Below are 14,086 nucleotides of genomic sequence, written 5' to 3'. Positions count from 1 at the left end.
CCCTGTTCAGCCAAAATTATTGATTGATTGATATAGATAGTATCTAGTAAGTATCTATCTTAGTACGGAGTAGCGAGGCGGATAAGGAGTCCATTAGCGATCATTAATAATTAACGAGGCAGAAGATAATAATAACCCAACCCTATAACTACGTACTTGATAGTTAGTTAATACCCCATCGGCTAACAAAAACCAAGCGGTGTAAAGTAAATCGAAACAAAAGATACCAAGTTACAAAACCAAGATGTGTTTAGTTTGTAAGAACGAAAGGGGAATCCAAATCAACATGCTGATTGGCACGATCAATGGAGGATGATAATAATGGTGCCCTGGTGGTGCCGGGAAGTGTTCTAGGTCGGGCCAAATGGAACCTGAAACCACACACCCCCTTTTTTTCTCTTCCCAGACAAGAGTTCCACGTCGTCGTTTTTTTTGGACCAGTCCGGGCCCTTTCAGCCAGTTGAGAGTTGTCCGGCGTTAAGAAATCGCCACCCGTTGGCCCTTTTGTCGGGCGGACGGGTCCGATTGGACGGTTCCCCGGTCGCGCATGTCCCAGTCCCACTGAATTGCTGTTTAGGGATTGGTTCTGGGTTATCTCCATTTTATGAAACCTGTATTGGAAAGGTGTCCTGATCCTACACAGTAAGTAAGTTAACTACTCCACAGTAAGCACAGTAGTAAATTATTACAGAGGAGTAAGATGGATGGATAGATGGATCAATCGTTGCATTTGTTGGCTGCAATGAGATTGAACGGCTGGGATCCTGGCGGTTCACCAACCTCCATCATTGCATGGCTCAAAAAGTCAATTAAAATATGCAGCATAAGCAAGTAATATCCGTTGAATGCCAATCGCATGGCTGTGCCTGAGAGCACGCTATGGTCTTATGGAGATGTCAGGCTCACTCGTTTGCATGATGGTGGTGCTTTGATACTCGTCAATTGGGATACCCACAAGTTTGTCGACCACATTCGATTATTCTTCCATTGTACTCTGGCGTTGCATTTACTACTTAGAATAGAAGTAGACTCGAGGGGTTCGGAGAAAGACCGTGTTCCTGAATCCTACCTGCAAGGGCAGAGATTTATTTATATATAGGGGAGCTGGTCTATGGTTCACCGGCATAGCATGTCCGGAAACTATTTTCAATCTGTGTCAAAAGTACTGACCATAGTAGAGGATCAATTTGTTATAGAAATACCAAAAAAGTCAATCTATAATCTATAAACGTAGACAATATATCCACATGAGAAGGGAACCAGGGAACACCTTAGCAGAATAAATGAGACACACATATTGTGAGAACCTCAACCGGTGGTGCAGCAGTAGCCGGAACCATGGCTCCGAGGGTTGCTTGGTTGCCCTTCGATCTCGGTGCAGGTGTTTATTCATGTCACCGACAGATTTCGGAAACAATTTTCAGAAGTGCATGCTTTTGACCTGCATTATGGCGGAAAAAGTCTTAAGAAGAAAAAGTTGCCTTTCTGGGGTGATGTTCGCCCGAATCTAAATTGGGAGCCGACTCTATCGTTCAAGTATCAACATGTTGCGTACACCCGTAGATACTAGATAATTCGGTGGATGCACAAGCTTCACGTTCAGCATTCATTCCCGCACAAGAGGACCAGTCTATCCTTCTAGAACCTTTCCCCTCTTAACACCGCCCGGAGCACAGCTTTCCCGGCGACAAGCGAAAGAAAAATGTCTAAGATGAAGCAGATACAGTAGTCGGCTGCTAAGCACTTAGTGTGTACCCACCGCTATGCTCTCCCAGCCTTCCCGCAGTGTAGTGAGAAGAAAAGGCTGGGAAGAAGGCAGACCACATTGTCTTGTCGATCATCTAGCCTGATTATCTCTTACGATATCCGGGAAGGCCCAAAGATAACCTTAGCTTGCCAATCAGAAACAAGATATTGTCGGAAGTCCTTCAAGGAAGCAAAGAAGGCACCGAAAGAAAAGCAAGAAACCACCCAAGTCTACCAAGGCTCAAAGTTGGGTCTAATGTGTAGGTGGGGGGTTCGCTTGCCTCGAACACTTCAATCTTAGTGGTTTGATGCTTACATTATTATCTGGGAAAAAACGGGTCACTTGCTTATGTGGTGTCAACGCATGGTTTGCTGAGTTGCGTTACGCAGTTTATCATGCAGGTAAAGTGGCTGACAGGTATTCCGTGTAAGGTAACTTTCAATTCTACCCATGTGTTTGTTCATACGGGTCTTGTGAATTAACAGTACCACAAATTTGCTGCTGACGGGATTTCATCGATCAGACAAGCAGAAGCAAGCAAAAGAAGGCATCAGGGTCTATCTTCGTCAGGTGGATAAAATCAAATCTACATTAATATTGGGATCCATGACTCAAGGCACCCAAATCCCCAAGGGCCAGGTCAACTAGGAATTTACCTTGTCCTCTCAGGACCTGTCCTGTCCTCATGAACCAAATCAACGAGCGGAACCACCCGGCATAGTTTAATACTACTCCGTAATGGATGAAATGGTTTTTTGTGGCTGGGACAACAAGTATGGCATGGCTTCTCTTCCTATTGTTGTTTATTGTCCTCAGGAATGGAAAACAATCCACTGCATAACCCCATACTCTGCATTCCTGCAAGTCCTCTGCTATTGGAGTTGCATCCCATTAACCTTGAATGAACATCCACCCAGTTTGAGTAACCCAAGAGATCGTATTGCCACCTTCGATAAAGCCACCATGTCATGCGTCTTATTTCTTCCACTCTATATAAAGTTTGATCTACCCTCTCTGTGTAAGTAGTACCCGTTTGCATCCACCGTCGCGAGGCGGGTTCATCGGGGTCAACCACAAGAATAGCACACTTGATTTGATAGTTGGACGGAGGACCCCGTCCTCTAGTACTACTTTGTAGGGCCGATTACCCGTCAATGTGAGATAGCCGCCGAGTATGAACTATTGGTGGCAAGGGGGGAAAGATATAATTGGAAAAAAAGTAAAAATGGAAATGTTACCTACCTACCTACCTTAATCAGCGGTTATGGTTCGGAGTAGCTTCTTAAGTGGCTCGCAGTGAATATAGCTTCCCACCGTGGCAAATCGACTGACGCTACTTGTTTGTTTTCGAACTACCAGGTTACGTACTGTCAATGGGTAGCAAATTCAAGCGGCAAATAATAGATGCAAATGGAATAAAGTCGTGCAAACTCTTCACGCTCGATTGAGAATGAAACCGCAGCGTGGATGTATGTACGGAGTTCCTGAGCATCCGATAATACCTCCGCTGAGTGGATGTCGCCTGACGGATGTAAAAGCTCTGTATGGTAGTTCTATAGTCCGTTCCCTCCCGCAAGTAATGCTTACATTGGCATTGAATATGGGGTAGTTTACTGAGATACCTCGTTACGCCGACGAGGTGATTATGCTGACACACCAGATACAACAGGGCAACCGTGGGTGCAGGTCTTGGATCAGGAACGAAGCAGTGCCCGAAAAAAGCAGTTGAACCAAACATCCCCTCCTCCTTGAGGGGCTCACAGTACTCCATGAACATAAATAAACAAGATCAAGATTGTAACAACCATAGACTGCATAGCGACGCATTTTTACCCTGGCCACGACCATATCTGCGGCGGTTGTTGAGAGACAGTCTTCAGGCTTCAAGAATGAGGAGAATTATCCCTGCATGCCGTTCCGAAGCAACATAAACACAACTATGGTAAATTGCTGTCACGATGATACGCCAAAAGACACCATACCGTATGGATACAGTTTCATTGCGCCATCTGCATTACCTGGCGGTGGGTCGGGGCTTCAGGGGCCGTCTTGATTCCCATGGATTCCGGCACCAACGCAGTCTGGCCATCCTGTTGTGCCGCTTAACCTTCTCCTACCTAGAGCCTCGAGCTGTCACTGTTTCCAGAATTGAGAAAGAGGAAGGGATGTTCGCCCCCCTAAGGGTGGGTAATAATTACACCATTGACTATCTTGATTGATATCATATATTGGAAGATGGAGTCATTGCCAAAAAAAAAGGAAAGAAAAAAAAAAGGGTAAGGGGATAACTGAAAACAGAGGGGGGGGTAGATACGTAGATTTTCCACGTTACTAAAAAGTAAATAACGACTCCAGCTTGTGTGGCCCATTATCCATGGTATCTGAGGCACCTCGAATCCTTGACAAGACATCTGGTAGGTCAGTTTGGTAGGCAGCATGAGCCACCTCAGGCGGCAGTAAGCCAATCACCGAGGACCCTGCCAAGTAATCCGCACTTCATTCGACCGACAGTCAAAGAATCTCCAGGCCAGAAATGGTGAGGGCTGAGGCGTCGGGGGGGGCTTGTGGTGGTTGTTGTGGACAAGAGTTAGTTGGACGGCGAAAAAAGTGGGTAACAATACGCGCGTTTTGGTACTGCGTGCGGTAATACCGATGGTAATCCCCGCCCGGTGCAGGTGGGATGAATGGGGAGGGTGAATCGGGATGTGATAGGCTGCAGGGGCACCCGTCTGCTTACCATATTTACACCATCCGGACCTTTTTAGGAATAATCCAGTATCGCATACAGGTACAGGACTGGGCGCGCAAGTAAATTAGCAGATCCAGATCCCAAAATAACCACCAGCGCCGCCCCCCCTCTCCCCTTCTTCCCAGGTCCTACTAGGGAGTAGCGCCAGTCCTATCTTCCCTGCTTGGGTGGTCAATCAATTCCCTTTTCACCACTTACCGTCCAACTCAAGCCTCCTCCTCCCTCCCCGTCCGTCTCTTAGTTCCTTCCTTCCTTCTTTCGTTCTTTTGATCTTCGACCTCATTTTCCTTTCGGTTCCTGTTCGCTCTTTTTTTCGTCGACACTTCGTTTCCCCCCGACTCATCTTTTGCAACACTAGCGACCTCTCCCTCCCTCCCTTCCTTCTTTCTTGCTTTCGTTTGAGGAAAGAAGAGGGAGGCCTTTCTTGGCTGAGACAGGTTCAGCCAGCGGCAATCGGGAGGCTTTTGCTTTTGACCCTCCCCCTAGTCGTGTTTTGTTCTTTACTTCGCTTCACCCTTCCATTCGTTTATCAAACGTCCCTCCAGCGACGACCATCCGGCCCCGCCCTGGAAGTCGACATACGAGCAACAGAAAAACAAGCAGACGATCGTTTCGAGTTGAGATTGTTGTTTAGTTTTACACACCCTTGAAACACACTCCGGCACTGGTGCCTTCAGAGGAAAAAGAACGCTGCGACAACATCAAAAGTCAATCTTCGACGCGTTCTGAACATACATATCCCATTGCCCAAGAAGTGTTATCTGTTTATGCTTCTATCACTGAAAATTGGATCAGAGTAATTTTTAATGGGCCACTGTTGATGTAAGTTGCAGGATCTTGATACGAACCGCCATCCTCCACCCCCCCAGATAAGGCCTTATTGATACTCATGCTTTAGAAGAAGCTATTACACGGCTCGGTGATTGTGGCTATCCAACATGTCAGGCTATCCAGCAGGGCATTACGAAGATGGCTACGGCCATCAGGAGCATGGCGATGCGTACTACCAGGACGAACATGGCCAGGCTTATTACGATCCTAACGATTATGGTGACAGCTATTATGATAGAGGGTATGTCTCCCCATTATATGCAACAATCGGTACCCAGAATGTTCAGTTGATTGACCATTGTTTGTCCCTCGAACAGCAACTACTACAACGCAGAAGGAGGTCAGGCATATGGCCAAGAGGGTGGTTACTACGATGCTGGTCACCAGGATGACTACTACGGTGACCAGTACTATGACCAAGGAAATGGTGCACCCCGTGGAAGACGCCGTGGAGATTCTGAGGAGGATTCGGAGACCTTTAGCGATTTCACCATGAGGTCGGAAACTGCTCGAGCTGCGGATATGGATTACTATGGCCGTGGAGACGAACGTTACAACAGTTATGCCGACAGCCAGTATGCTGGTCGTGGATACAACGGATACCGGCCGCCATCTTCGCAGGTCTCGTATGGCGCCAACCGATCATCTGGCGCCTCGACACCCGTATACGGCATGGACTACGGAAACGCCCTTCCTGGTGGACCGCGTTCTCGGGAGCCATACCCAGCCTGGGCATCAGATGGCCAGGTTCCCGTCTCCAAAGAGGAGATCGAAGATATCTTCATTGACCTGGTCAACAAATTCGGTTTCCAGAGGGACAGCATGCGCAACATGTACGACCACCTGATGACACAGCTGGACTCCCGTGCCTCCAGAATGACGCCCAACCAAGCCCTTCTGTCTCTGCACGCAGACTACATTGGTGGTGACAATGCCAACTACCGCCGTTGGTATTTCGCTGCCCACCTGGATTTGGACGATGCCGTGGGATTCGCCAACATGAAGTTGGGCAAAGCAGACCGGAAGACCAGGAAGGCTCGCAAAGCGGCCAAGGCCGCAGCACAGCAGAATCCTGAAAACGTCGAGGAGAATCTCGAGGCCATGGAAGGTGACAATAGCCTGGAAGCTGCTGTTTACAGGTGGAAGACACGCATGAACCGCATGTCCCCGCATGATCGTGTGCGCCAGCTGGCTCTGTACATGCTGTGCTGGGGTGAAGCTAACCAGGTCCGCTACATGCCTGAGTGCATTTGCTTCATCTTCAAGTGTGCCGACGATTACTACAGCTCCCCCGAGTGCCAGAGCCGGGTCGAGCCGGTGGAGGAATTCACTTACCTGAATGAGATCATCACCCCCCTCTACCAGTTCTGCCGTGACCAGGGTTATGAAATCTCGGATGGCAAGTATGTCCGCCGCGAGCGTGATCACGAAAAGATCATCGGATACGATGATATGAATCAGCTTTTCTGGTACCCCGAGGGTATCGAGCGCATCTCATTTGAGGATAAGACTCGTCTGGTCGATGTTCCCCCGGCTGAAAGATGGACCAAGTTGAAGGACGTCGACTGGAAAAAAGCATTCTTCAAGACGTACAGAGAGACTCGGTCTTGGTTCCACATGATCACCAACTTCAACCGTATCTGGGTAATTCACCTGGGTGCTTTCTGGTTCTTCACTGCTTACAACGCTCCCACCCTGTACACCAAGAACTACCAGCAGCAGCTGGACAATAAGCCCGCTGGTTCAAAGTATTGGTCTGCTGTCGGTTTTGGTGGTGCCCTGGTTGGTTTCATTCAGATCTGCGCAACGCTCTGTGAGTGGATGTATGTGCCTCGCCGGTGGGCAGGTGCTCAGCATCTCAGCAAGCGTCTGATGTTCCTCATTGCCGTCTTCATTGTCAATCTTGCTCCTGGTGTTGTGGTCTTCGGCTTCAACAACGTTCTCAGTGAGACAATTTGCCTGATCATTGGTATCGTCCACTTCTTCATTGCCCTGGCCACGTTCTTCTTCTTCTCTGTCATGCCTCTTGGAGGTCTGTTTGGCAGTTACCTGAAGAAGCACGGCCGTCAATATGTGGCCAGTCAAACATTCACAGCGAGCTACCCACGCTTGAATGGCAATGACATGTGGATGTCCTATGGTCTGTGGATCTGTGTTTTCGGTGCGAAGCTGGTCGAGTCCTACTTCTTCCTGACCCTGTCATTGAAGGATCCCATGCGCATCTTGTCCCCGATGCGTATCCATCAGTGTGCTGGTGTGACCTACATCCCCAACGTGCTTTGCCACGCTCAGCCTCAGATTCTTCTCGGTCTGATGATGTTCATGGATTTGACTCTCTTCTTCCTGGATAGTTACTTGTGGTACGTCATTTGTAACACCATCTTCTCGGTGGCGCGGTCCTTCTACCTCGGTGTCTCCATCTGGTCGCCCTGGAGAAATATCTTCTCTCGCCTACCGAAGCGTATCTACTCCAAGGTGTTGGCTACGACCGACATGGAGATCAAGTACAAGCCTAAGGTGCTCATCTCCCAAGTTTGGAACGCCATCATCATCTCCATGTACCGTGAGCATTTGCTGGCGATTGATCACGTCCAGAAGTTGCTTTACCACCAGGTTCCCTCCGAACAAGAGGGCAAGCGTACGCTGCGGGCTCCTACCTTCTTCGTTTCCCAGGAAGATCAGTCCTTCAAGACTGAGTTCTTCCCCGCAGGTAGTGAGGCTGAGCGTCGTATCTCCTTCTTTGCCCAATCTGTCGCCACTCCCATGCCTGAGCCTCTCCCGGTTGACAACATGCCCACTTTCACCGTCCTTATCCCCCACTACGGCGAGAAGATTCTGCTGTCGCTGCGTGAAATTATCCGTGAGGATGAGCCGTACTCTCGTGTTACTCTGCTGGAATACCTGAAACAGCTTCATCCCCACGAGTGGGACTGCTTCGTCAAGGACACCAAGATTCTGGCTGATGAGACCTCGCAATTCAACGGCGAACCTGAGAAGAACGAGAAGGATGCGCAGAAGAGCAAGATCGATGACCTTCCCTTCTACTGCATCGGTTTCAAGTCTGCTGCTCCCGAATACACGCTCCGTACCCGTATCTGGTCCTCCCTTCGCTCTCAGACCCTGTACAGAACCATTTCCGGTTTCATGAACTACAGCAGGGCTATCAAGCTGCTTTACCGCGTTGAGAACCCCGAGGTTGTCCAGATGTTTGGTGGTAACTCCGAGAAGCTCGAACGTGAACTTGAGAGGATGGCTCGTCGCAAGTTCAAGATCTGTGTCTCCATGCAGCGTTATGCCAAGTTCAACAAGGAAGAGCGTGAAAACACCGAGTTCCTTCTGCGTGCCTACCCTGATCTCCAGATCGCTTACCTTGACGAGGAGCCGCCAGCTAACGAGGGTGAGGAGCCCCGCTTGTACTCGGCTTTGATTGATGGACACTGCGAGCTCCTTGACAACGGAATGCGCAAGCCCAAGTTCCGCATCCAGCTCTCCGGAAACCCTATCCTCGGTGATGGCAAGTCCGATAACCAGAACCACTCTATCATCTTCTACCGCGGTGAATACATCCAGGTCATTGACGCTAACCAGGATAACTACCTGGAGGAGTGTCTCAAGATCCGTAGTGTTCTTGCTGAGTTCGAAGAACTTACCACTGACAATGTCTCGCCCTACACCCCTGGTATTGCCTCCGAGGCTGAGACCCCCGTCGCCATTCTCGGTGCTCGTGAATACATTTTCTCCGAGAATGTTGGTGTTCTTGGTGACGTTGCTGCCAGTAAGGAACAGACGTTCGGTACCCTGTTTGCTCGTACTCTTGCGCAGATTGGTGGAAAGCTGCACTATGGTCACCCTGATTTCCTGAACGGTATCTTCATGACTACGCGTGGTGGTATCTCCAAGGCTCAAAAGGGTCTCCACCTGAACGAGGATATTTATGCTGGTATGACTGCACTGTGCCGTGGTGGACGCATCAAGCACTGCGAGTACTTCCAGTGCGGTAAGGGTCGTGATTTGGGTTTCGGCTCCATTCTGAACTTCACAACCAAGATTGGTACTGGTATGGGTGAGCAGATGCTGTCCAGAGAGTACTACTACCTCGGAACACAGCTGCCTCTCGACCGTTTCCTGTCCTTCTACTATGCTCACCCTGGTTTCCATCTTAACAACATGTTCATTATGTTGTCTGTGCAGATGTTCATGATTGTCCTGATCAACCTTGGTGCCCTGAAGCACGAGACTATCACCTGCCGTTACAACTCCAACCTGCCCATTACTGACCCTCTGCGTCCCACCTACTGTGCGGATCTCACTCCCATTATCGGCTGGGTGAACCGCTGTGTCGTCTCCATCTTCATTGTGTTCTTCATCTCCTTCGTTCCCCTGGCTGTCCAGGAACTGACTGAGAGAGGTCTTTGGCGCATGGCTACTCGTTTGGCCAAGCACTTTGGTTCTTTCTCTTTCATGTTCGAGGTGTTCGTCTGCCAGATCTATGCCAACGCTGTCCACCAGAACTTGTCCTTCGGTGGTGCTCGCTACATTGGTACTGGGCGTGGTTTCGCTACGGCTCGCATCCCATTCGGTGTCTTGTACTCTCGTTTCGCCGGACCGTCCATCTATGCCGGTGCTCGTTCCCTGCTCATGCTTCTGTTCGCGACATCCACTGTCTGGACGCCCGCCCTGATCTGGTTCTGGGTTTCTCTGCTTGCTCTCTGCATTTCGCCCTTCCTCTTCAACCCCCACCAGTTTGCCTGGCATGACTTCTTCATCGACTACCGCGATTACATCAGATGGCTGTCTCGTGGTAACTCGCGCTCGCATGCTTCCTCCTGGATTGCCTTCTGCCGCCTGTCTCGTACCCGTCTCACAGGTTACAAGCGCAAGCTTCTTGGTGTTCCTTCAGAGAAGGGATCCGGCGATGTTCCCAGGGCCAAGTTCACGAACATTTTCTTCAGTGAAATCATTGCCCCTCTCGTCCAAGTTGCTGTAACTCTGGTTCCTTACCTGTACATCAACTCGAGAACTGGTATCTCCAACGACAACGCGCGCGCATCCAATGCCGTGGTTCGTATTGCGATCGTCGCTTTCGGTCCCATTGGTGTCAACGCGGGTGTCTCGGGTATGTTCTTCGGTATGGCTTGCTGTATGGGTCCCATCTTCGGCATGTGCTGCAAGAAGTTCGGTGCTGTCCTCGCTGCCATTGCACACGCCATTGCGGTCATCGTTCTGCTTGTCATCTTCGAAGTCATGTTCTTCCTCGAGAGCTGGTCGTGGCCTCGCATGGTCCTGGGAATGATCGCTGCCGCTGCAATCCAGCGCTTCATCTACAAGCTGATCATCTCCCTCGCCCTGACAAGAGAGTTCAAGCATGACCAGTCGAACATCGCTTGGTGGACCGGAAAATGGTACAACATGGGTTGGCACTCGCTTTCCCAGCCTGGCAGAGAATTCCTCTGTAAGATTACCGAGCTCGGATACTTCTCTGGTGACTTCGTCCTGGGCCATCTTATCCTCTTCATCATGCTTCCTGCCCTCTGCATCCCCTATGTCGACAAGTTCCACTCCGTCATCCTTTTCTGGCTGAGGCCTAGGTACGTTCAGAATCCACTTCATTCCTACGTTTTCATCTATACTAACATTCAAACAGTCGTCAAATCCGCCCTCCCATCTACTCTTTGAAGCAGTCTAAGCTCCGCAAGAGAAGAGTTGTCCGCTTTGCGATCCTGTATTTCACTATGCTGGTTCTGTTCCTCATTCTTCTCATTGCTCCTCTGGTTGCCCGCGATGAAGGCATCAGCGTGAACCTCAACATCATGAGTCTTATGCAGCCCCTGGATACCGACAACAACGATACCATCTCCAGTTACACTGGTAACGGTCTTCCTGTCGGTTACTCCGCCTGGACCCCGTCCGCGGCGTCTGCATCTGCTTAGAGGTTGTTTTTGTCCTAAATTGTTTTTCAATACATTTTACCTGTCTTTCTTTTTCGGAAATGGAACATGGAAACGAGCTGTATAAAGTAACCAGCGTCTTGATGTCGCTGCCGAGTCTCATACCTTTGCCTTTTATTTTTCTTTTTCGTCTCCACCTTTTTTTCCCTTGACGAAACTGCGTGTATGCTCCTTCAGTTGCCAACATTAATGGGTTCAATCTCTTTCAACTGTTTTGTATTGTCAAGGTGTTGTTCTGTCCTTTATGTATGGTCACTAGACTTGCCAGCTTTTCTTGTATCGTCCCATTGCATCGGCTGCCTTTGATTTCCTTGGTGTTTATCTAGAGGGCTTCTTTGCCTCTAGTCCTGTTGACTATGAATTCAAAGAGTCTTGAGATTTTCAGATCCTAATTGTTCCAGTCCAACACCACTCTTACGTAGACGTATAGTACGTTTCCTTGACTCTGTAAATATTATAATTTGAGAATACCTGCATGTTCAGGGTCCTCTTGATGCTCAGTGCTTGATACGCTTCGTGAAACGAGCTGACCTGCAAGGAGCGCCAAGTCACGTGTTAGGGCCGCGCCCATCCCGGAAGTTGGACTTGCCGCGTTGCTTCGAACCTCCGGGAATGCCGCTGCCTTGACTTATTATTCAGTCGCTGATGCTGTCGAATCATTTATAGAGGGTCTTTCCTTCATTTCAACTTCAGACTCCGCTCATCTGCTACCTGGGTACTTGCGCCCTGAGCGCTAAGTGGATTTTCTCCCGTCATGGATATCCAGGAGACTCAGCGTCTCCTTTCGGAGTACCTCCATGAACTCGCCGACCTCTTCCATCGTCTACCCGGTTCAGCGATTTTTCTACGTTATGTGAAGTCTAGTTACCAGAACGACCCGATCCGCTCGGCTGTAGAACTCTTCCTCTTCTTGTTTGCGGTCCGCTACCTTCTCGCTCCGAAGTATTCGACTAAACCGGGTGTGGTTCAACTTTCGGAGGATGAGGTTGATGATTTGGTGGATGAGTGGACTCCGGAGCCGTTGGTGGGAAAGCCTACTCCACTGGAGGCGATGGAGGTTGATAAGCGGACGGTCATTGTTGGGTATGTATTGTCTTTCCTCATTTGTTTCCTGTCGGGCATGGTATGCTGACTGTTGGTGACTTGCAGCCCAGTTGGACCCAAGTCTAAGTTGAGCAACGGTCGGACGGTCGCCAATCTCGGTTCCTATAACTACTACAACTTTAACACGAACGAGTCGCTCAAGGAGAAGGCCATCCAGACTCTGCGAAACTACGGTGTCGGTCCTTGTGGTCCCCGCGGTTTCTATGGTACTCAGGATGTTCATATGAAGACGGAGGCTGATGTTGCCTCTTATCTCGGTACTGCATCCTGCATCATTTATGCGCAAGCCTTTTCGACAATCTCCAGTGTCATTCCTGCGTTCTCAAAGCGTGGTGATATCATTGTTGCGGACAAGGGTGTTAGCTTCGCTATTCGCAAGGGTATCCAGATCTCTCGCAGCATTGTTCGCTGGTATGAGCATAATGATATGGAAGACTTGGAGAGAGTCCTTGCAAAGGTTACCAAGGAACAAGCTAGGAAGCCTCTTACTAGGCGGTTCATTATCACCGAAGGTCTTTTTGAATCTTACGGCGACATGGTGAATTTGCCTAAGATTGTGAGTGCTTATCCTCATCATGGTTCTCCTGTGGATTTAGCTGACTAGGTTCCAGATCGAGCTCAAACTCAAGTACAAATTCCGTCTGATCCTCGATGAGACTTGGTCTTTTGGTGTTCTTGGGCGAACTGGCCGTGGTGTGACTGAGCACCAGAATGTCGATGCGGCGGAAGTTGATATGATTGTGGGCTCGCTGGCCGGCCCACTGATTGCAGGAGGTGGCTTCTGTGCTGGCTCGGAAGAGATCGTCCATCATCAGCGTATCTCGGCTGCTGCTTATACTTTCTCCGCGGCACTTCCCGCTCTTTTGTCTACCACTGCTAGTGCTACGATCAACCTTCTCCAGAACAGCCCCGAGACTGTGACGCAGCTGCGGGAGCATACCAAGGCCATGTGGGCCCAGTTGGACCCTCGCAGTGATTGGGTTTATTGCACCAGTTCCCCCGAGAACCCCATGATGATTCTGGTCCTCAAGCCTGAGGTGGTTGCTGCGAAGAAGCTGTCCCTTGACGACCAGCAATTCTTGCTCCAAGATATTGTTGACGAGGTGAGTGTTGCTTGGCAAAATTGGCTTATACGGAAAGATAACTGACTGATTTGGATACAGTGTCTCGCAAACGGTGTTCTTATCAGTCGCCTGAAGACTCTCCAGGATAACTTCGAACCGAAGCAGATTGTTCCTCCTGCCTTGAAGGTTTGCGTGACAATCGGATTGACGAGAAAGGAGATTGAAAAAGCAGGAACGACCATTCGCCACGCGATTACGAAAGTTCTGAGCAAAAGGAAGTAAATAATTCCCTTTTCCTTTCATTCTCGTATTTCAATTCCCGGCCTATCCTGAAAAGTGGCCATGAACATTAATGCTCCAATGACACGCCTCTTGTACCCTTCTTCTTTCATTCGTGCGGTTGCCCTTTTTGTTGGTGATATAGAACACCACCCTACACGATTTCTTGTATAACATATTACACCGTGGATTGATGCGACCTAGATGCGTTTCTTGAGGCGTGGTATGAGGTTGTTGAAGCCTCGGGTCTCTATCTTTACTGTGCAGATATTCTTATTTGCCCATATCGGCCATTATTTCTTTGCGTGCTTGGGCACAATGGACATTAATAGACATTACATTCTAATATTAATTTTGTGTTCTT

At 49.3% G+C, this 14,086-nt stretch overlaps 2 protein-coding genes across 2 annotated transcripts; both read left to right on the top strand.

Annotated features, from left to right (window-relative positions):
• Positions 1-5,434: 5,434 nt before the first annotated feature.
• AtWU_08245 (1,3-beta-glucan synthase) lies at positions 5,435-11,257 on the top strand (the record flags this gene model as incomplete). Its single annotated transcript, XM_035503353.1, has 3 exons — positions 5,435-5,568; positions 5,645-10,915; positions 10,972-11,257. The coding sequence occupies 3 exons, from the start codon at positions 5,435-5,437 to the stop codon at positions 11,255-11,257; spliced, it is 5,691 nt and encodes a 1,896-aa protein (XP_035359246.1).
• A 772-nt stretch (positions 11,258-12,029) lies between these two features.
• On the top strand, positions 12,030-13,725 carry lcbA (serine C-palmitoyltransferase subunit lcbA; the record flags this gene model as incomplete). The annotated part of the gene is made up of 4 exons (XM_035503352.1): positions 12,030-12,358; positions 12,425-12,935; positions 12,991-13,482; positions 13,543-13,725. The coding sequence occupies 4 exons, from the start codon at positions 12,030-12,032 to the stop codon at positions 13,723-13,725; spliced, it is 1,515 nt and encodes a 504-aa protein (XP_035359245.1).
• Positions 13,726-14,086: the final 361 nt, after the last annotated feature.

This window comes from Aspergillus tubingensis, assembly GCF_013340325.1.
Source record: "Aspergillus tubingensis WU-2223L DNA, scaffold_9, whole genome shotgun sequence".
Lineage (NCBI taxonomy): Eukaryota > Fungi > Ascomycota > Eurotiomycetes > Eurotiales > Aspergillaceae > Aspergillus > Aspergillus tubingensis.
Note: the sequence above shows the minus strand (reverse complement) of the source record. Positions and strands in the feature narration are given on the sequence as shown.